At 34.3% G+C, this 22,684-nt stretch overlaps 2 protein-coding genes across 2 annotated transcripts; one reads left to right on the forward strand and one right to left on the reverse strand.

Annotated features, from left to right (window-relative positions):
• Window positions 1–5,088: 5,088 nt before the first annotated feature.
• On the reverse strand, window positions 5,089–10,481 carry LOC104216451 (aluminum-activated malate transporter 9). The gene is made up of 6 exons (XM_009766488.2): window positions 9,210–10,481; window positions 7,928–8,065; window positions 7,554–7,823; window positions 7,287–7,423; window positions 7,054–7,200; window positions 5,089–6,302 (listed from the first exon to the last, which is right to left on the reverse strand). The coding sequence occupies exons 1-6, from the start codon at window positions 9,712–9,714 to the stop codon at window positions 5,562–5,564; spliced, it is 1,938 nt and encodes a 645-aa protein (XP_009764790.1). The 5' UTR covers window positions 9,715–10,481; the 3' UTR covers window positions 5,089–5,561.
• A 9,535-nt stretch (window positions 10,482–20,016) lies between these two features.
• Window positions 20,017–21,131, forward strand: LOC104216449 (non-specific lipid transfer protein GPI-anchored 10). Its single transcript, XM_009766485.2, has 3 exons — window positions 20,017–20,449; window positions 20,540–20,614; window positions 20,713–21,131. The coding sequence occupies exons 1-3, from the start codon at window positions 20,101–20,103 to the stop codon at window positions 20,859–20,861; spliced, it is 573 nt and encodes a 190-aa protein (XP_009764787.1). The 5' UTR covers window positions 20,017–20,100; the 3' UTR covers window positions 20,862–21,131.
• Window positions 21,132–22,684: the final 1,553 nt, after the last annotated feature.

Here is a 22,684-nt window from a genome sequence, read left to right on the forward strand (position 1 = left end):
TTCTGGCTGAGTCATGTAGATTTCCTCCTCCAAGTTTCCATGTAAAAACGCAGTTTTTACATCCATCTGAACTAGTTCCAAATCCAATTGTGCTACCAAAGCCAACATAATTCTAATGGAGGAATGCTTTACAACTGGAGAAAACACTTCATTGTAATCAATTCCCTCCTTTTGAGCATATCCTTTGGCCACCAATCTTGCTTTGTAGCGAACATCTACTTGGTTAGGAAATCCTTCCTTCTTTGCAAATACCCATTTGCACCCAATTGCTTTCTTTCCCTTCGGGAGATTGGCCAATCTCCATGTATGATTCTGATGAAGGGACTGTATTTCATCATTCATGGCAATCCTCCACTTATCTTCTTCTGAACTTTGGACAGCGTCTTTATAAGTAGTAGGAACATCATCAGCTACAATTGAGGTTGCACAAGCAACCGTCTCTATGAGACGAACAGGTTTCGTTATTGTTCTTTTTGGCCTGCTGGTTGCTATTGATTCAAGTTGTTGTTGAGATTCCTGAGTTGGAATCTCCTCTACTGGCTCTCCTTCCAGAGGGTAATCTTCATTTGTTTCCTCCTCTGCTTCTTGTGTAGGAAAAATAAATTTTCCCTCAAACTCCACCTGCTTAGAAGCACCTTCATTTTGTTTGGTATCTTCTGTTACCTTATTTACCATAGCAAATTCATCAAAGGTAACATCTCTGCTGAATATTACTTTCTTTGTCATAGGGCACCATAAGCGATATCCTTTGACTCCAGAAGTAATTCCCATAAAAATAGCCTTCTTTGCCCTTGGATCCAATTTTGACTCCGTCACATGATAATATGCAGTTGAGCCAAACACGTGCAAAGAGTTATAATCTACAGCAGGTTTTCCATACCATTTTTCAAATGGTGTTTTGCCATCAATAGCAGCAGATGGTAGACGATTAATGAGGTGACATGCATATGTAATTGCCTCAGCCCAAAATTCTTTGCCCAAGCCAGCATTGGACAACATACACCGTACCTTCTCCAGCAAGGTCCGGTTCATACGTTCTGCCACTCCATTCTGTTGTGGTGTATGTCTAACAGTGAAGTGTCGGACGATGCCATCATTTTCACAGACCTTATTGAAATGATCATTTTTGTATTCACCTCCATTGTCTGTGCGAATACACTTGATCCTCCTGCCTGTTTGATTCTCCACCATCGTCTTCCATTTGAGAAAAATTCCCAGCACTTCATCTTTGTTTTTCATTGTATACACCCACACTCTTCGAGAAAAATCATCAACAAAGGTTACAAAATAGTGCTTCCCACCCAATGAAGGTGTTTTGGAAGGACCCCAAACATCAGAGTGTACATAATCCAAAATGCCTTTAGTATTATGGATCGCTGTACCAAATTTAACCCTTGTCTGTTTCCCTTTGACACAATGCTCACAAAACTCCAAGTTGCAAGCCTTTACTCCTTTTAACAATCCTTGATCTGATAGAGTTTTCAAGGATTTTCCTCCAGCATGTCCCAAGCGCATGTGTCATAGCTTGGTTGCTTCTGCCTCTTTGTCGTCACTGGATGTTACTGTCGCTGTCCCAATAACTGTACTGCCACGATAGCGGTACATATTATTATTCTTCCGATTAGCCTTCATTACCACTAGTGCACCGGAGCATACTCTCATCACTCCATTTTCTGCAATGATTTTGAACCCTTTTGATTCTAGGGCTCCCACAGAGATGAGATTCTTCTTCAAATCCGGTACATATCGAACATCTATCAATGTTCTGATCATTCCATCATGGTTCCTTAATCGTATTGAACCAATGCCATATGAGGTAAGAGGGCTGTTATCCGCTGTGTGGATGACTCCATATTCTCCTTCTTGAAATTCCATGAACCAGTCCCTGTTGGGACACATATGATAGCTACAAGCCGAGTCCATCAACCATATGTCTGATGATGTTGATGACTCTGTTGTAACTAATGAGAAGTCTGAATCATCACAATCAGCTACATTTGAATCCATAATGGCCTTTCCATTGTTATGTTTGGCCTTATTCTTCAACTTCGGACAGTCTTTCTTCCAGTGCCCTTTTTCTCGACAAAAGGCACATTCATCTTTGCTGGGTCTGGATCTTGACTTGGATCTTCCCTTCTTTGTCCTCGTTTGATTTTGAGGACGACCCCTCACAAATAGTGCTTCTCCTTCTCCGCCCTTCTGTTTTTCTCGCTTTCTTTGTTCATAGCTGTACAAAGCCGAACAAACTTCTCTGAGAGAAACTTCGTCATTTCCATGGAGTAGAGTAGTTTCAAGGTGCTCGTACTCATCAGGAAGTGACGCCAACAACATCAAGGCCAAGTCACCATCATCATAAGTTGTATCCATATTTTGCAAATCTGTAACCAACTTATTGAAACTGGTGATATGTTCATTCATCGTGGTACCAGGAACATAGGTGAAGTGAAACAGTCTCTTCTTCATGTACAATTTATTTTGACTGTTTTTCTTCAAAAATTTATCCTCCAGTGCTTTCCATAATTTACTTGCAGAAGTTTCCTTTGTGTATGGATATTTCTGCTCTCTAGCAAGGTAGGATCGAATGGTACCGCAAGCAACACGGTTGATAATTCTCCAATCTTCTTCTCCAATAACATCTGGTTTCTTTTCTTCAATGGCCAGATCTAGCCCTTGTTGAAAAAGGACATCTAGAACCTCGCCTTGCCACATCCCAAAATGTCCGGACCCGTCAAATATTTCGACCGCAAATTTCGCATTTGACACAATTCTTGTCATAAGCGAAGATGCCAATGATGACGTATTGTTGACACTTGATGTAGATTCTTCTTGTTTATTGTCTCCCATCTTTGACACAAATATTATTTAATAGCTGACGACACAAATCAAGATTATTTCCTTTCTGGTGTGGAAGATCAGACTAAGCTGCAACCACAGAGCATACTCAGACAGAACCTTGACTCAGTTACCAAGATAAATCTTTTCTGATGTGGAAGATCAGACTATGCTGCAACCACAGAGCATACTTAGACAGTACCTTGGCTCTGATACCAATTGTTGCGGAAGCCAAATGTATAGAGTGTGAATAAGTCACAACTACTATACCAAAAATTATGACAACCACCAAATAATAAATAAGACAATAAAGCAATAATAAAGGGAACACCAGAATTTACGAGGTTCGGCTAATTTTGCCTACTCCTCGGACACAACCAAATATTTTATTCCACTCCAAAAATACAAGTGAAATAATACTAAAGAGAGAAGATACAAATGCCTTAAACAGATGAGAAGGCAAATGAGAGGTGTGTTTCAATCCTAAACATTAGACCTTCTTTTATAGGGGAAAAATCCCCCCCAAACTTAACTCCCAACCAATGTGGGACTTTGGCATTTTGCCAAACTTCAACACATGGTTGCTGCAGTGCCTCTGTGAATATCTCTCTCTGTATATATTCAGGAAAACTCAAATTATTTAAATCATACAAAAATAATCATCCTTTAAAAGAGCAACAAAAAGGATTTTATTCAAGAATGTTTTACCAGAAAGCAATTAATTAACCATTTCTGTAACTAACAGCCGAATGAAGGGAAAAGGGCAAAGGTGGGGTGGATTATGGCACTATTTTATACAAGAAAAAAGAGAGTAGAAAAACTATTTATTTCCCAGTTCATTTTATTAACTTTGATTTATCCACAAGATATTCATATCAAGTTCTTGATTATCTTGACGAAAAGAATTAAAGAACCCTCCTCTGTTACATAAAAGAATTCTCAGCTGCGGCCATATATAACAGATCTTTTGAAGTTGAAAAGTTTAAAGACATACGTAGGGGCCATCAATTACATAAAACTTACTAAATCATAAGTAGACAAAATCTTTGACAGTAAACAGAATATAGAAATTTGAAGAAGATCACTAACTAAACTACATATTTAAGAAGCAATCATTTTCTCGGAAGCAATTAATGAAAACTGATTCTAATTAATGAATGAAGTTCAAGAACAAAATGCCAAATTATAACCTGGAACTTTTTGAAGATATCCAAGTGATTCAGATGAATGAAATTGACGAAAATGCATGAAAGTGAAAAATAAAGGATTCAGAAAACCCAAAAAATAATAGTAGAGCGAGAGATTGATACCTGTAAAACTATAAAACTTTGGAATGAAAGGAAGTGGTGGAAGTTGATCGGTGATCTCTGCTTATTTTGTTTTGGGATTTGTATCAGCTTTTTCAACTTTATATAATTTTGTTTCTCTGTGATTCTCCCGCCTTTAAACGATAGTTAGGTATAACCGTTTATTGTTTGAGTTCGTTCTTTTTCCCGGGGCGGTAGTGTAAGCCACGCGCACGTGATCAATCTAATTTTAAACTTTTTTATGCGAACAGATTAAATAATAACAATAGTTCTTTAACTTTTAAAAATTTAAGTATAATAGAAAACCTCTGATCTTTTTAACTTTTTAAAATTTATGTATAACCCCCAAAACTATACCTTTTGCTTTATTTAAACAACATTCTCGGGGCGAGGGGTTTGGCATTTTTCTTTATGTAAACCACCTTCTCGGGGCGAAGCGTTTAACAATTCGCAAGGATCCTGTATATTAATATCCAAAAATGAAGATATAGAGGAGGGAAGATATACTTAGTTGCGAAAGCTACGATTTGAACGTTATGAATTCAAGTCTCAGAATTCTACTATAGCCCTTCTATTGAGTTCGAATCTATTATTTGTGCTTATGTTAGTTGTATTTTTTTAACGCATATAATAGAGTTTGAACTAAGTTATTGGGTTAGGAATCTATTATTTGTGCTTATGTTAGTGTATTTTTTAACACATATAATAGAGTTTGAACCAAAGCTATTGAGTTCAGGTGATACTAGGGTGCCATACATCTAAACAATAACTTAGTTTAGTGTCCCAAGTATGCCAGTAACGTGCCTCATTACAAAATATTACAAATAAGACGGGAATATAATATTCACTTGTAGAATTCACCTTGGAATGTACGGAATACCGTTAAAACATAAGGTACAAATTATTGTAAGCAAGCAGATAAATACCAATAAACGTTCACAACCCCAGGTGAGCTGGAAGAAAAAATTTGGAAAAGCACCTCAATAGCTACATCATAAACTAAAATAATATACTTTTGCAGTGTATTTCAATATACATTTGTGCTGCCTACATTAACCGTTAGACCGTAAACCATTAGAACTCAGTATACTTGGCCAAAATTCTATGTCAATATATTTATAGCTAATGAAAACTAACATGCAGGAATAAGGACTTCTCTAAGCAAAACCCCAAAAAAGAGTTGTTGGTCATTGATCTGTCAACAATATTTGACCAACTATCATCGCGTACGTCAATGGTCATCCACAAGAAGGTTAAGACAGACTTCTCATCAGAAGTTCGAGAGTTTCAAAATCAGGATATAGTATGTGTTGCCTTTTCAGAGCCGATTCGAGTTCCCAGTTGTGGAAACTGCTACAAGATCTCCTCATGTAATAGTTTCAATGCTCTTCTGTCTTTGCATGGACAAGAAGGATTTGATTTCTAAACTAGTAAATCGCTCTCTCTTTTCGAGAACTTCATATATCCTCTCAACCTGGACCACAAGCCAACTCTCCCCAATGCTTCAGACAAATCCACCGGTTCCTTAAAGTTTGCTTTCTCACTTAATTCTTCGAATGAGTCTACTACGTTTTGAAGTCTTGCAACAAATTCTATGAGAAGGGAGGTGAACGTTGCTAAAGACAAAGCACTGGCACTTTCATACGTCTTTGATTCTTCTTCTTCTTTCTCCTCCTCCTCCACCTCCTTAAGTACATCATTAGCTTTAGGCAGTGTGTGTGCCGTCCGCATTTTTGGTTTCTCCACCCCATTTTCTGGGGTCACTCCTGCAGTTTGGTTGTTATTATTAGCCACATTAAAAGTCCTATTATCCCAACTCCTTGAGATATTGATGGAGTCAATGTCGATTACTGTTTCACTCTGAGATCTGTGATGTTGAAAAGAATTTCTGTCATCATCCATGCTTCCAAGCTCCTGTGGAATATCCACCACTATGGGTCGTGATCCGATTTCCCAGTTCTCTGCATTGACGAAAAGATAAGACTTCCGATCCACCTTTCTTTGCAACTCTTCTGCTGCTTCATGCACTTCATAGAGAATGTCTACTGACCCCAACTTCTCCATCTTTTTCACTTTTTCCCCAAGTTCTCTCAACACTTTGGCACCTGCTGTACCTACTCTCTGAAGCTCATTACGGAAAACCTGTCTTCTTTCAGCAGGAGCCTGCATATTAGAAATGTTTGGTAGTCATTTCAGCGATAAAAAGGTCAATGCATTACCAAATAAAGTGGTATAACTGAGACATCTGGGCATGCAAGCTCTTAAACTGAACTATATTCACCAATAAATAATGCATATCTAGCAGCAACTTAATTTTATTACTACGAGGATGATTTACAAGGAGAGAATACACGACAGGCTTCAGGCCTCCAGGGCCTAGCTCAAGTGGCAAAGGGTGGTGGATTTGTGTCTTAGGACACAGGTTCAAGCCCCCATACCATGCAAAGCAAAGCCTGGTATTTAAGTGGAGAAGGGTAGAGGGGCGGGCCCATTATCCACCGAGTTTCGAAGGCTGCGGTTGGTCCAAAGGATCGGCCCCAGCCGGATTTCTCGGTCATCAAAAAAAAAAAAAAAATACACGACAGGCTTCAGGCAACAGTAATACTTCAGAACATGTTCTGTCAGCCTCACTTTGCTCACTCATGCTGAAAGCACACGAAAATATTCCAACGTTTATTTCTTCTATCTTCAAACATCTCCTCGCACAGTTTAGTTAAAGGGAGAGTAAGTAAGGAAGGGGGTCCAGAGTCATTTTAGGAAAGTTCTCCGGAAGAGATTTGCACTGGCTAGGAGAATAAGTAATTGAGCAATAAAACAGGAACATGTTTGATGAATAAGGTTAGAGAATACTATGTGATGCACTTTACAAGCAAAGGGCTAGCAGGAAAGTTGGAAAAAGGAGTAGAATGATTACCTGTATTTCAGATAGTACACAGCCATGCAGTGCCATAACCATGAATGCACAATACCTTAATGCACCGCTAACTTTGACATAGTTTTTCCAAGGATATTTAATCATCTTATAAGGACCATGGGGTGGCTCCCAGATTGCAAATGCTACCTGTGGTATCAGAGTTAATTTAGGACATCCGCCTAGCAAAATTTCATAGAATTACTAATTCATGCTGCAAAAATGCTTAAGCATACCAGAGCTTCCTCTTGGCTAGTAGATTCTACTGCTGATCTGTAGCCATTGTAAACTGGATCATCATCAGCTTGGTAAGTAAGAATTTTTGAAGGGATCCTCTTATATTCGACACAGTTCAGATATTTACTGATACAACCTGCAACAATTTCCATTTCATCAAAAAGAGATAAAGGAAGTGGAGGGTTGAGGATCCTTTGAAACAATTTAATTCTAACATCCCATCTCGAGAACAGTAACGAGCATCTCAGACTCAGAGGTTGAATTACCTTCCAGTGAAGTAGCTACACTGATGAAATTCTTCGCCACTAGATTGTGAAGATCCTCACCAGCCCAGATGGGATAGACACATATGTTAACAGCTAAAGAAACACCAGCACCAAGTGCAATTAGCAGAAATCGACTTACAGCTGTATGAACAAATTCTCTAGTGTGATAACCAGATACCATGATGAAACAATACGTTATCAAGAATACTCGGAAACCATATTCATAGGGCTTCATTGGAGGGTACTGTTTTGCATAAGTAATAAAAAAACCTAGAAAACGGCAAACAAGCTGCAGTCAGCAAGGTACAAAGATAAAAAAGAGATGAACATCAGTTCATACATATTAGTCAAGAGTACTGACCGTAAAACCAGACCTGTTATGAATATACCAATGACTATAACAACTTCTTCCCAGTCTCCGGCCAACTGAGACAATTCAGCCATTCCAAGAGCAAGACCTCCAGCTGACAGTGTCCCGAGTCCACGATTAAATCCTTTGCTCAGAGTGGCTCCTGTGGACAGTTCATATGTGAATATGTATAAAAAGCTCCCCGTACAAAGCTATACAGAAAACAAAGAGAGCAGTAACCAGGGGTTGAAAGGCACAAAATGCAAACAGAAAATACTAACTATACTATGGGCAGATATTTGTGCCTAATGGGGTATCATGGTATCTAACGAGATTTCTTAGCTAAAACGCCTCCTGCTTGCAGTAATAGTAACCGCCAATGGAATACATTGCAAACACTAGAAAGAATAAAATAAAACACATAAAAACAACGGATTTACATTGGCAACAGGTTGTCCCATGCTTGTAAAACCATATATATACATAATTGGAAACATAAACAAGGAAGTTTTCTTTTGTTGAAGTGGTATATCTGCGCACTTGGAGAAAGAAAGACTGAATAACGACTGCCTAATACAAAACTGTGGTTAGCTAAACCCTCTTTTAGGGCCTCTTAGGTCAACCTCCTTGCATGAATCTTGTACAAATTACCACCTCCTCGATTATTCGTTTTATATTGAAATCATGATTAGTCCTTAGTAACCAAATAATAGAATAACCCAGTCATGCTTCCTTTATTAGTCATATCATTTGGATTATTTTATTTTCTTCATAAAATCTAGTAGTAACTTTTCTTGACAAGTAAATCGATCTAGTATATATGAATCATCCTGAGCATTACATATATATATCTCCAGAGGAGGATCCCCTCCCCGTCCGCACTCCTCACCTCCCTTCCCTACTCAGTTTTTCATAAGATAAGATTGTATTGGAAGAATATTAAAAAAAATTAATAGGAACATAGCTTATGTAAAAGGTCAAGCAAGTTGAGACGTTTCACAAAAAAAAATCATTATCGTCAATCTTTAATCCCAAAATAAAAATCAAATCAAAAGTTTGGCCCTACTTCTATCTTAGAAGGACATAAATAAAGTATCTATATTTTTATTCAAAAAAAAGACTTCTTCAGACTTCAGAGCTTTTAACAGCTTTTTTTCTTTACAGTTACAATTAGCAAACACAATCTTCTGTCGTACTACCAAATTCTCTTATGCCAAAATTCTTACGAAAGATTATATCTTTTGGGGCACACATTATTTAATTTACAATGACTACACAAAATTGAAGGGAAAAAGTATAAAACTTACCTATGCTGAACTCAAAAACGACGACGACAGTAAGAATAGCCCAAACAGAGTATCTACTGAGCTCTTCAACCGGTTCCTTAAAGAAAATTAACAAAGATATGAGCATTAAAGCCAAACCCATCTTTGCTGAGAATACAATCTTTCTCGGGTCGGATCGACCCATCTCCATCGCCTTCACGGCTACGCTGCTCCAATCCTTCCATACCTCTCTAAACTTTTCACGAAAATACGAAAAACACCCTAGATTTTCAGGGTAATCAAGAGTGTGCTTGAAACCAGGTAACTCAGTGTAATCACCGTTGCATGAGGAAAAAGGTCTTTCTCTTTCTCTTTTCTCTTCGAAACTCTTCCTAAACGACCCTAATTTCCTTGCCATTTTCGAATCACTCTTGCTTACGCAGTGTATTTCGATAATATAGGCATAGAAGTGAACAAAACTAACGAGTTGTGTAGAGAATGAAAAAGAATTGTTAGGTGTTGACAGTTTCAAGAGGCCGAAATACATAAGTACCAGCCACACGTATACTCAAATAACTATTGCACACTTTTCGTGGACAATAATAATATTACATGCAACCTTTCTAAAGTGTATCGAGTACACATCATTTTTGGTTAGCATATTTACATCCAAAAGAAACGCGTGAAATTTGATTTTTTGCTATCAGATTATTTATTAAAGTGACACATGTTAAAATTTTATTTAATTTTTTTAATTGGGTCATAACCCCTTCGTCCCCAACCCTGCTTATTGTTTTGTTCCCACAATAAACCCACATTCAAACATTCTAGTAGATCCAAATAGGAATAAAAGAGTATCAATCTTTGGATTTAACATCTCCACCCGTGTTTTTCTCCAACGCCATGGATTTATCAGCGAAACCCTCTTCTTTTTCGTCTTTTTCTGGTCGGCGATGAAATTTTGCTCAAAAATCCAACCTGTGAAATAGTTTAGATTCTTCTTCAAGTTGAAAAAGAAAGAAATTAATAAAAATGGGTGGAAGTCTATGGATTTTTTCTTGTGGGTTCTCTCTCCCATGGCTGCTAAGGTTTTAGAGGAGGATTCGTTGCATACTCTTGCTATAAATTAACTGATGCAAAATTGAAAACCTATTCCAATATCACCTAAAATAAAATAAAAGAAAATCAGTATTTTCTTAAAGAAAGGGAGAAGCAGAGTGTTTTACGAGGGGATTTTCCGATTAATCGGAGAGAAAAGTATGGTGAATATGCGGAGGGGACAATGGGGTGGAAAAGAGAAGAGACATGTGGTGAGGGTGGGGGTGGGGGTGTGGGAATTTGTTTATGATTTATTTTTTTTGTTTACTTGAATATTATCAATTGGGATATAAATATATTTTTTTTCCTTGAGTTATGACACGTGTCGCAATTTAATTAGCGCGTGTGATGCAAGAGAAGAAGTGATCAAATATAAAAGTGGTGTGTCTTAGACACACTTTAAAAAGATTGAGTGTGTAAGATAATTTTTATCCGTAAAAAGTATGTAACGGGGATTTGGGGACAAGCTAAGGTGGTAATCCATGTATTTCGCCTTTCAAGAGAGTATTACAACGTCGCAAAGGAGATGGTGATTGGTAGAAATCTTATTTAGCCGCGTGGAGATTGGTGGGACCGTCCTTTTCTTTTCCCAACGAATCAGATATGGGCTACTGCTGTGGGGCCCATCTTAAAAACAATATCTAAACATCTCGTTTAAATTAAAAAATAATCGGTAAATATATTATAATTATATTTTATTTATGTACACCAACTAAAAAAAAAAAAATAGTACGTCGAATCAGCTGTTTGTGTAAAGATATCAAGTATCTATTCTTGTTTGTCTCCTATGGTCACTTAGAATTTAATAGAATTTTAGATTTACTGAGTGTAATTTTCAGATCTCTTATATAAAATATATGTCTTTGTAAAAAATATAAAACTAAAATTTTTTGTAAAGAATTACAAAATTAATTGATCCTAAAAGATTTATATATTATTGATGTAGTTTACTTATTGTAATAAGGTCATTTATCCATAACCCCATAGAGAAAGGAGTGGATCTGACCCTCGGTTGTTCCCCTTGAATTTTGTTTCCCTATTTTCTCCGCTACATCTTTTTAAGATAAAAGGAAAATTATGTATTGCAAAATTCAAATTCCAATAGGAAAAAACATGTACCATTGTATTTATATTGCTCTCTTCATATGATAACTGACTCAACACTAGTTAAAATTCTTTGTTTGTTTAAAATAGTTTTACGTTTTCAGTAAAATAATATTCGAGAAAAAAGTCATACTACATCAAAGGCAACATATAAATGATATCACTAACATGAATTTCAGTGCTAACAATAATGAATACTCACACCTTATAAATGATTGCTGGGCTATTCCTGTATCATCGCACGTCTTTCATGAAAGTAATCAAGTTGGCGCACTTGGCTAAACAAAAAAACATAAGGAGACTACGTACCAACGAGAGTTATGACTTTCTTGTTCTTTTTACCTCTAATTGGTAGAAATGACATAGACAGCGGTTATAAAGGGTGCTACTTAGGAATTAGTCATTGTGTTTTAAATTTTAATTTTTTAGTTAAATTTTTCTGAGAATAAATTTTGTAGTTTAAATTTTCAGGACGAAATAAGTATTGCCAAATCTCTAAATATCAGCTTTAAGAATGGTTGTTCGTGTACTTCCCCTCTTATTGTATCTCAATGCTTAGGGAATTATATTAATTAGTTCCATGAAAAAACTATCAACACGCTCGTGCTTAATGTTTCAATATAATTTCTTTTGGAGCAAAGAAGAAATGAATAGTATAACAGCTGATAAAATCCTAAGCAGTGCAGAAAAAATACTCAACTAATTTTAACTGTGTTTACTATGTCATTATGCAATTGTACTTTGACTAATTGACCACAAAGCATCAATTTGATCACTGATAAGTTATGCTATTTCGTATTTTGATGATTTGCCAAACGTTCTCGAGAAATTAAATGTGGACCAGATGTGATCAGTACATGTAAGGAATCTGGTTCTCCGGGGAAATATCAATTCTAAGTTTGTCATCATAAAAAAGGGGAAAATTGATAAGTTATGCGTATTTTGTTTTGATGATTTGACAAACTTTATGAGAGAACCAGAAACAATTAGTTCCCTTACGTTCAGATTAACTAGTCAGATGTCTGGTTCAATTCTTAATGAAATCAGATAAGAGAACAACAGAAGGAACAAATAGGGATCAGTTCCTCTAGTCGTTGTATAGTCAACTCTAAAGCTGTAAAAGTTGTTGCACTGTACCGTCTGGCAGCAGCACAACCGTAGTTTGCTAAGACTAAACTAGTAGCTTGCTAAGACTAAACTAAAGGACACTCTGTTGCATCATCTTTCATGATCTCATACATATATTATCATGATCTCATACATATATTATCAACATGATGCAAGGAGTTTTACTCAACACTTGCAAATCCAAATATTCTCTAATTGCTAGTTACCACTTCTCTCAAGAACAAAGCTGCTACAACTTCAAGGATTAGATTCAGATAACAAAGATATCTTAAGTCCTTATGCTATTAAGTCTTTGTCATATTGCTGTTCATGTGTAATCCTATACTACTTTCAAGAAGTGTCTTTGTATGACAGATTTCAACCATTGTTTGGTTTGGTTTCTTCACTAGAGTTAGTCAGTGTTTGTTGCTTTGTAATTATTATAAAGAACTTGCAATAGAGTTATTGTAAGGGGTAAGTAATTAAGAGTTTAATTCCTAGATTGCAATAGGTTGTAATCTAAAGTTTGCTCGATTTAGTGGAGTTGAAATCCTACTAGGATCGATCGTGATTTTTAATCTCTTGAGCAAGGAGTTTTCCACGTAAATATTGCGTGTTCTTTATTTACTGCATATTTACTGTGAGAACAAATAGAGAACCTGGTTCCCTATACTGTTTGGTTTTACTTTACTTTATTTACTCTGGGAACAGAGAAAGAACCTAGTTCTCTATATTGTTTGATGGACTCCTAATTTCTATCGATCACTTAAATCACCTTACTATGTAGAAAATAGTGGTGCCAAGTAACAAATTACTTTAGTGTGATAGTATCACCAAATTTCATAGATATTTATCCAAGACACATTTCAGTTGAATTTCAGAACAAGTTAATAGACAATTCGCACCATTTCTTTCTTCTTTTTTCAATATAATGTTTCATACTTGGCCTTTGGAGCATGTTGACAGCCAGTTGCAAGATGTTTGTTTGTTTTTACTTGGCCTCACTTAGGTTTATAATTTTCTTTATATTTATTACTTCTTCTGTTTTAATTTATGTGGTAAAACTATGTTGTAGGAGTGACGTATTTTATTATGATGGACTCTTGTCCAATACTTATAACATTTGAAAGCTCCTTATATGAGTATACTTTAATTGAAGCAGATGAAAGGTCCAAATTTTACTTCTTTCGTATTATTGAAAATTTCATTTTTAATATATGGAAAAAATAGATAGATCACCTTTAATCCCGCAAGTTCAATGATGACGTGAAAATACACCAAAACCTCTGAGAACACTCCAAAGTCTTAATGAAACAAAGAAGCACATCGACTTTGATTTTTTTGCGTATAACTTTTTTGTATCATCGGATTAAGATGACCGATAACAACTCTATTCGATAATCTATACTATATTAAAAGCACGAAGGCTCTTAGTGAAATGTCGTTCGCCTTTTTTACCCTTCTTAAATAAATTTAAGTTGGATAAAATTGTAAATACAAATATAATTCTTCGTTGGAGAAAAAAAAATCGTAGGCTAAAAAGGAAAAGAAAGGATATAACTAGGAAACTCCTTCTTTAATTAATATCCGTAACAAAGAATATTTAAAATTTAAACAAGAAAAATAAAATTGTCGTATGATAATAAAAGGGGAAAAGAATATTCGTAATAAAGGATGATTCAGTTATAGCTTGCCAGAAAAGTCAAATTTGTTAAAGTTAAAACGGGAAAAGAATAAGGGATTCAGTAGGAAGCTTATTATTCTTTGTAAATGAAATTCCATTACTATTCCAATTTTTTATTCTACATTTTTTTAGTTTTCTATTCTTTATCACAATCTATTAATAATGTCAGATCTACCAAGATAAACTTGTCTTTGATTTGAGGTAAACTTTCTAACCTTTAGGGTTTCGTTTTTTTTTTTCTTAAGTCCTTATCCTAAAGTATAATTTCTCTATTTTACTTATAAAATCTTAGCGTTTTTTGTACTATCTATGTATAGGATCTATGTTGCGTAAATACTATGCTTTTAAAATTATAATCACTACTAATTGTAAGGTCAGCACAAATTGCTCATTGAGGAACAAACATTGACAGTTAGCAACTTACCATCATTGTAGCCAACCAGAATTTTGATACTTTCATCGATCAGGTACGTTATTCTGCTTATTTCTTATAGTATACTCCTTATTTATTATATTTTTATTCTTCATCATAAATATTTTAGTGAGTATTTAATTTCAAGTTATAAGGTATGGTGCCTAATTTTTCTGTTTGATTTTATCTTTTTTTTCCTATGAGTTTTAAGTTCTTACGGAAATAGGGAGCACATCAAGTTAGGAATATTGTATAACATGCATTTTGTCTAGATTATGAGTATGAATTTTTATTTAAATGGATTTCAAATATGTTAATAAGTATATTTCTTAGCTTTTGTGCGTACAAAGGACTAACATCTGCAAAATTTTGAAATACCAACTTAGCTATAGTTAATTGTACAATAAAGTAAGTACGGGAACAAACTGGAGAAAGAACTACTAAGGTGGATCTAAACTCCTAAATATGATTAACATTTAGCATTTTTAAAAATTTATAATTTTGATTATTTTTTATTTATGACATAAACATATTTAAAAATATGCTATTTAGGTTGTTTTTAAAAAGTTTATTCTCATAAATATGAGGTACACACTTAGCAAAATATAGTTCGTTTTTTTACTCCTCAAAATAAAGTTCACACAGGGCATAATATATATTTGGTTATTTTTCTAATATTTGAGAATAATTATTTTTATTTTTTTTGCTATTTTTTTCTGCATATTATATCTTTTCTTACTTGAAGTAGAAAAATAGCAACAGTTTTAACCGACTAAACCTTTCTTAATATTTATGTGATCTTTAAATACGATACAAATTCCCAGTCAATAAAGATCTTAGAGTTATTCTATAATTCTATTAGTATTTCACTCCAGTTCAAATATGTCTCTGATCTCCCACCTTCAGGAAAATAGTCCTAATTCAGTTTTAATTCACTAAAAACTTCATATTCCAAAAGGAAAATATTAAATCTAGGTGGAAAAATATTAGAATGTAAATTAATCTTTTTTAAACCAACATATTAAAAATACTAGACATTAACCATAAGATTAGGTGTCTTTTAAAAGCTTAAAATTAGAATTTATTTTGATATCACCAACTACTTATTTTACTTAAATTTACTTTGTATAATTTATCTCATACTATAATCTTTGAATATTACACCTCAATAATTTCAACAAGTAACTATAAAAACATAAGAGAGAGAGAGGTGTTTGGTTGTTGGCAATAGTAAAAAAAAAACACGAATAGCTTTGTTAATACAATATCCAAACTTAAATTTCACATTGATTTTTAGGCTTGAAAAATATAACTATAGTCAAATATTTAAAACTTGCAATGAGTTAATATTACTAATTTCAATCAACAAAAATTGAATCGTTTCTTTTAATAAGAATAAATTTCTTTTTCGACATCATATAAGTAAACCCTTTTTTCGACAAGACTTTTAGATACAAAAATTAGATTTTTTTTTTATAGGAATAGCATTTGTGGTGGAAAAAATAAAAAATAATGCAAATTCGATTATAATATAGTAATAAGCATTAACTGCAAAATACTATAAAACTCTTGAATAAATTCATACATATAATTTCATATATGGAAAATTAAAATAAAAAAAAAGAATATATTAATTAAAATGTAGCGGTTGAATTCACTTTCTGTGATAGTAATTTATTTTTTTAATCAGTTGGAAATAGTTCCTATAGTATTTCTTATATATTAAAGAAATAGAACAAATTGCATTTTGCTCGAGAGCAAAAAAAGAAGAAGACGTTTTCTGCCAATTCAATGAGATGGTTAAGAACTTACATGGGGCAAAGTTTTATTTTCTTTGACCTAGCTAAATAGGATCAGTAATTATCACTTTTAGAAACTTACAATTTTGAACTTTAACTTTATTTTATAACTCAATCATAATAATATAACATTTATGTAATTCTTTGAAATATTACTTATAGAGATGTGGTAACACGCGCAACGCGCGTAATCTAAGACTAGTATATAAAATAAAGCAAATGCCTATTATAACAAAGTTAAAATAAATTGGTATTATAAAAATTAAATACACTATCAATACATACAAGTTAAATCCACAATATAAATCAATAATTAGACAAAACGGAAAGATCTAAACCCAATGGGACTAGGCATTAATTAACAGAAATAAACAATAAAAGTGATTACAATTATGTTCTGATTAGCTGATAACTTGAAAGTACATGTGTGGTTGTGAATCTTGTGTTGTTACATATGTTTCTGCTTCAGTTTGGTTGTTGCATGAGCTTATTAAGGGAATTTGTTCTTCTTGTTTTTCGTCACTGCCACTTAAATCTTGTATCTCCAATATTTCAACCCTCCGATTTGTTTTCTTCCTTATTTTGATGGCTACATCTTGTGGTACAAAATTCCCACAAACAATTACTCTGCTATGATTTTTCTCTATGAATCTTGTCTCCAGCTCTACATCAATCCCCAATATATAATAGTGACGTTAATTCAGAATCTTTCTAATTATAAGTTTGATCAAATTAAGCTAGCGTTTGGACATAGATTTGGTTGAAAATTAAAAAAAATTTAAATTTATGTTGAAAAATAATTTTTGGAGATTAGAAGTTGTGTTTGGACATGCATCTTGTTTTTTAAAAATGTTGAAGTTTTGTGAGCAAAAAGAAAAAAATCACCCAAAAATCGGCCCAAACCGATTTTTGGAACTTGAATATTTTTCTTTAAATTTTTTTTCAAAAGTAATTAAATTTCATAAACAAACAACGTTTTCAATTTATTTATTTTTTTGGAAAAAATTGTCAAAATTTATATCCAAACGGGAGCTAAGATTAAGGTAGCAGCTTTTAAGAATCTAATTAAGAAGCATAATTTACCTGGTATTGTTAGAAGTGCTCGACTTACTTTCATGTAACATCCTTTGCAGTCTATGTTAATCCTCATCACCATGCAAAACAACTGCATTCTTGAACATTCATTAGGCAGTGAAAACTTGCAATCAAAAATAAAAATAAAAATAAATAAAGGACAGGAGGCGGATGCAACCTCTGTTACTGAACGTAATATTTTGGACACCGAATATAAGTATATATGTGAAAAATTACTGAAATTTCAACAAATATTAAATTTTGAACCTATAATTTAGAAATACAATGAGTTCAGTACTAAAAAAATTAAAGATTAAACTTATCGAGAACCCTTGTGTGTCACAATTAGAAAAAGAATTGTTACCTTCTGAGTCATGAAGAAGGACAATGTTCTGTTTCAAGTTGAGAAGGAGATGATGGAGTAGCAAGATTTGGAAAGATTATGGATTGTTTCATTTCTTTTTCAAGTCTTATTGATTGATTGGAATCTGATTCCTGCCTAATTAGCATTTGCACATGAGATTGTTAGTATCTTCATTATTCTTGACCTCTCCAATTTTTTTTATATAACATGCCTCGTGGGAAAAGCATCACTTTCTTGTTCTAAAAAGGCCTATGTTTGATATTAAAGGCATCTCTTTTTGTTGTCTAAATATTCCTATTCTATAGTTGAAACTCTTCCCATACCACACTTTACCTTTCTTCTCAAGAATCTACGTTTTGTTACCTTTTATTATTTCCTTAGCTTTTGGCAAATTAGCATAAACAGTGACTTGGAACGAGTGAATCTATTCTTGATATTTTTACATTATCTGAACTTTTTAAGTATTGGAATATCTTAGATTGGTGCAATCCACCTCATACTTGAAGTTTTCTCTTGAAACTGATTTCTTTCTCCAATAGACTTTCTTTGTCGAGGAATAATATGGGAAAAGCAAGCAGCTGTAATTATAAAACTCAGTCAAACCAACCAGCGGATTAGTTTCATGGAAGGTTATATTCAATATTTTGTTTACAACATCAAAATCAAAAACTTGATTTTTGTAACCGGAACATAACTATGTGTATGTCACAGAAAACAAAGCTACGACAGAAAATATCAAATCTGAGATGCACATTTATGATCGACATAATTTGAAAAAAGGTTACAAAACTTTGTGAAATAATTTTGTTTCTTCAAATGGTTGGATGCTAACATTCGAACATTGGCAAATGATACAAATATATGTTTCACTATTGATTTTTTGACCCGGCTAACATAAGTTTTGAGAAAAAAGCTCCGTGCCAAAATTTTAAAGCTTGCTGGCCAAGATTTTACTTAACAATAGTTATGGTGTTTTTTAGCATTCTGACACAAATCTTGACGTATCACCAGAATTTTTCAGCTCATTAGAATTCATGTTGCTTCAAAATTCTGGCATTTAAGGAAAATCTTACCCAGTGTACTTTAAAATTCTGGCGCGGCGCTATTCCCCGAAATATTTCTTAATGGGAACAAAATATAAAAGGTGATTTAAAAAAGGTTCACCCACCGTAATGTGAACCGACTTTCCTTCCCAACTCACAGACTTGCGTACTCTCACTATAACTAAACACAATTTTCGAACTTTCCATCTATGTGATCTTCTTATTTTTGAATAACAGCTTTATCAGAATCATTGAATCATACAACAAATATACTGCAGAAGTCCCAATGCAATACTTTCTGCAAAGGCTTCTTTCTTTTATTGTATTCTGCCCATGAAAGAAACTCATTTAAACCCTTAAATAACAGGCAGAGAGCTGCGTTTTTTAATTTTTCGTTTGAGGTCTCTCCCTTTTCCCCAAAAAAGGGCAATTTTTTTTTTTTTATAAAAGTACCTCGTATATTTTTTATGCGATGTTTAAATTATTTTCACATCAGCATCTTGCGGCAAAATTCACTTGCTCTAGAGGCTGGATTGGGAACATAAAGCTAACTAGGATTAGAGTTCCTACCAAAGAAAACTAACACATTCTACTAGGAGTAACATAACCGTCTTTGTTATAGTACAAAGAGATCCAAGGTTATACATGGCGTTAATTAGGAGGGAATTTGAGTTATCATTATTGTAATAATCAATAATTGTTCTGTTGTCTTGAGGTGCAATGTATCGCCCACTCTTTTTCAATAATGAATGAACCCAATTGCTAATTATGAAAAAATAGTGTGTACTAATGATATATGCCACTATTTGGTTCTTAATGATGGTTTCTCAAATTGATGTTAAAAGAGACTAGTCTTTATCCTCTTTGTACCTTTACAACAATGAACAGTTTGTGTGAATATTGTCCTTCATCTTCAAGCTGCCTTTTTTTGTTCCTTTCTCAATGAAGATAATAATAACTAAAATAATGACTCATTTTCTGAATGATAAAAGCGTGGAACATTTTTATCATAACATTCGGCTCTTTGACAGGGGAGAAATTAATAATAAAATTTGTGTGAAATGTATTGGTAGTATGGTATTTCCACACACTATGCATGCTGCAGGTCACACTAAATTGATTCACTTTCTACATATAAGAGTCCATACAGTAAACATCCTCATGATTTTTCCTACCAGTAAAAAACCAAGTTCAGTTACTTATCCTAATTTCTTCAGTAAAGAAACAGAATACTAAAGGGTTCAGAACATGGCTTTTTCCAATTCCCTGATTTTTGTTCTTATTTTCCCCCTTGTTTTTGTTCTTGTACCTACCACCTTTTCACAAACCTTTGGCAACTTACCTGCGGGCCCCACCGTGTCATCGTGTGGGCCACTCCTGTTACAATTGGCTCCGTGTGGACCGTTCGTGCAAGGCGCGTCGCCCTCACCGGTTGAACAGTGTTGCAGTAACCTCAGGCAACTCTATAACCAGCAACCAGGTTGTCTTTGCCTCTTGCTCAATCAAACTAGCCTCAGCTCTCTTCCTATCAACACCACATTAGCACTTGAGTTGCCACTTCTTTGTAGCATGCATGTTGACAGCTCAACCTGTTTGGGTATGTAACAATAGAGATCAATGTAAGGAAAAATTATCCCTTCTTTAAAGTTTAATACATTATTGATTCATCCCATTTCTGTACTGTCAGTTTCTGAAGGATTGGCTCCTAATGCACCAACACCTCAAGTTTCCTTTGGGACAAAAAGCAATTCAACTGTTGCCGGTATGAAGTTTTGTACAAATCCACATTCTCAACAGTTTTAAAAATCGATGTTGCTATGATCTGTTTAATGGTTTTGCCTTTCTTGTCTTGCATTTCAGCTTCGCCGATGCAGACAGTAGCACCTAAGACAACCAGCATTTTGGGATTTGGCTTTCACAACAGCTCTGCTTCTGCTGTAAACTTCAATGCGAAGGAGAGTTTGATGATCACAATGCTAACTTCTTGGGGTGCATTATTCTGGCTCTAACCGTTTCTATATTGTTGTGTCACGTCATTATTTGACTAAAAGTTAAGCTCAGACAAATGCATGTAGTTTACTGTTCTAACAAAGAAATTTTGAGATTTAAGACACTACAATCAATACAAGAAGTAGTAGAACTTAGGAAAAATGATGAATTAGGACTAAAAACTAAGAATTTTGCATACAGTAGACATGATATGTAGCAAGTAGAATGTGCTTCAGGCACACTTATTGTAACAGAAATGTTGTTCTATTATTGATTAGTTTGTCCACTCATTTTTAAACTAGTTATTCCCCTCACCTTATTTCCAGAATCATATGCCGATTTTATAGCAGATTTTTATGCTCATATGCTAATTTACTACTAGCATATCGTTATGTCCTATACCAATGACTATGCCCAATAACACCTATGGACAAATATTCTACAAGTATTGGTGCCATATTCCCTCGAAGTAGCCTAGAAAAGTTCAGCATCTATTTATGATTTATCACATCAAAGAACAGGAAATTTTCCTCTCAGCCTTTCATTAGTGTAGCCAAATATTCAAATCTTTTTGCTGTAGCAAAATCTATCACTTTCCTTCATCAATCTCCTACAGCAAAAAATGAACAGCTAAGCCATGAGTCTGTTGAGGACTAGACTCACAGGCTCCAGCTGTTAAAAATTCACTTATCAAACTAAAAGCAAAATTTGTTTCGAAATCATCCAATGATTTATATTCTTTCAGCATGAAAGCTACAGTTTCCCATCTGGCAATAAAAGGTGTATCAAGCCCTATTCTCTTTCCACAATAGGCCACAATTTGCAGTGATGTACAAGATTCAATTTACTCATATGCTAGAAGTCTCAAAGATAGTAATATCAAATATGCTCAAATTTGAAGGAAAAAAAAAAGGAACTGGACAACAACCATTTTGTGATCATACTTTTGATTCCTAATTCAAAAACGAATATCTGAATTCCTTACTTTCTCTGCTATCAATTGTATCGACACATGAATAGAAAGTCTAGAGGGCAATTTAGTACTAGGAGCAAACTCAGTTCTACATTGAGGATTCTGTTATGGTCCATTGTAAGGCAAGTCCCACATCAGTCTTGTAGGTTTATATAGCCTTGGGCTCTGGGTTGTATCAGATTCTTGGCTGGAATATCTGTCGCACGTAGATATCACAATATGAAGAGTGAGAATCCTTCATTAGAAGTGAACTTATCTATTCCAAACTAGGTTCCTATTCTGTGTGATTTGACTAAAAAAACGTCTAAGTTAGACCCCTCCAGTTCTTCTAGTGATTGAATTGATTCCTTGTGCGGAGGAGTATCCTGGTACACAACGTCTCATGCAATTACTGTAGATAAAAGATGTCAAAATTAAACAGTTAAGAACCCTCTAAAGGAAATTTGAGAGATAAGATTAGAAGAAAGGAAAAGATGCACTAACATAGAACAAACTACAGTATTCTTGTGTACAAAAGTTAGGGAAATCAAACATGGTCGTGAGTTTACGTTTGAGAAATAAGAAATTCACTTTGAAGTCTGCAATTATTTGAATTGGAAGCTGGAAACCATCTATCAGTACAGCATGAGAACATTCTAGCGATGGTATGGTCGTGAATGCACTTGATATGCCTCAAAAACCAAAATAGAGCTACAGCATTAAATCTCAGAGTCCATTACTCATATGGTCACTCAACTATTTGAAATTATCTATCAGAATCATCTTTCTTTCGTTTGTAACAACAAAGTCACTTAACTATGCCAATAGCACTCAGAAGGTCACTCAACTAGATTTCTCAAATTTTTGATCGGCAAATACCTTTTTACCCTC

The sequence above is a fragment of the Nicotiana sylvestris genome, chromosome 3 (assembly GCF_000393655.2).
Source record: "Nicotiana sylvestris chromosome 3, ASM39365v2, whole genome shotgun sequence".
NCBI lineage: Eukaryota > Viridiplantae > Streptophyta > Magnoliopsida > Solanales > Solanaceae > Nicotiana > Nicotiana sylvestris.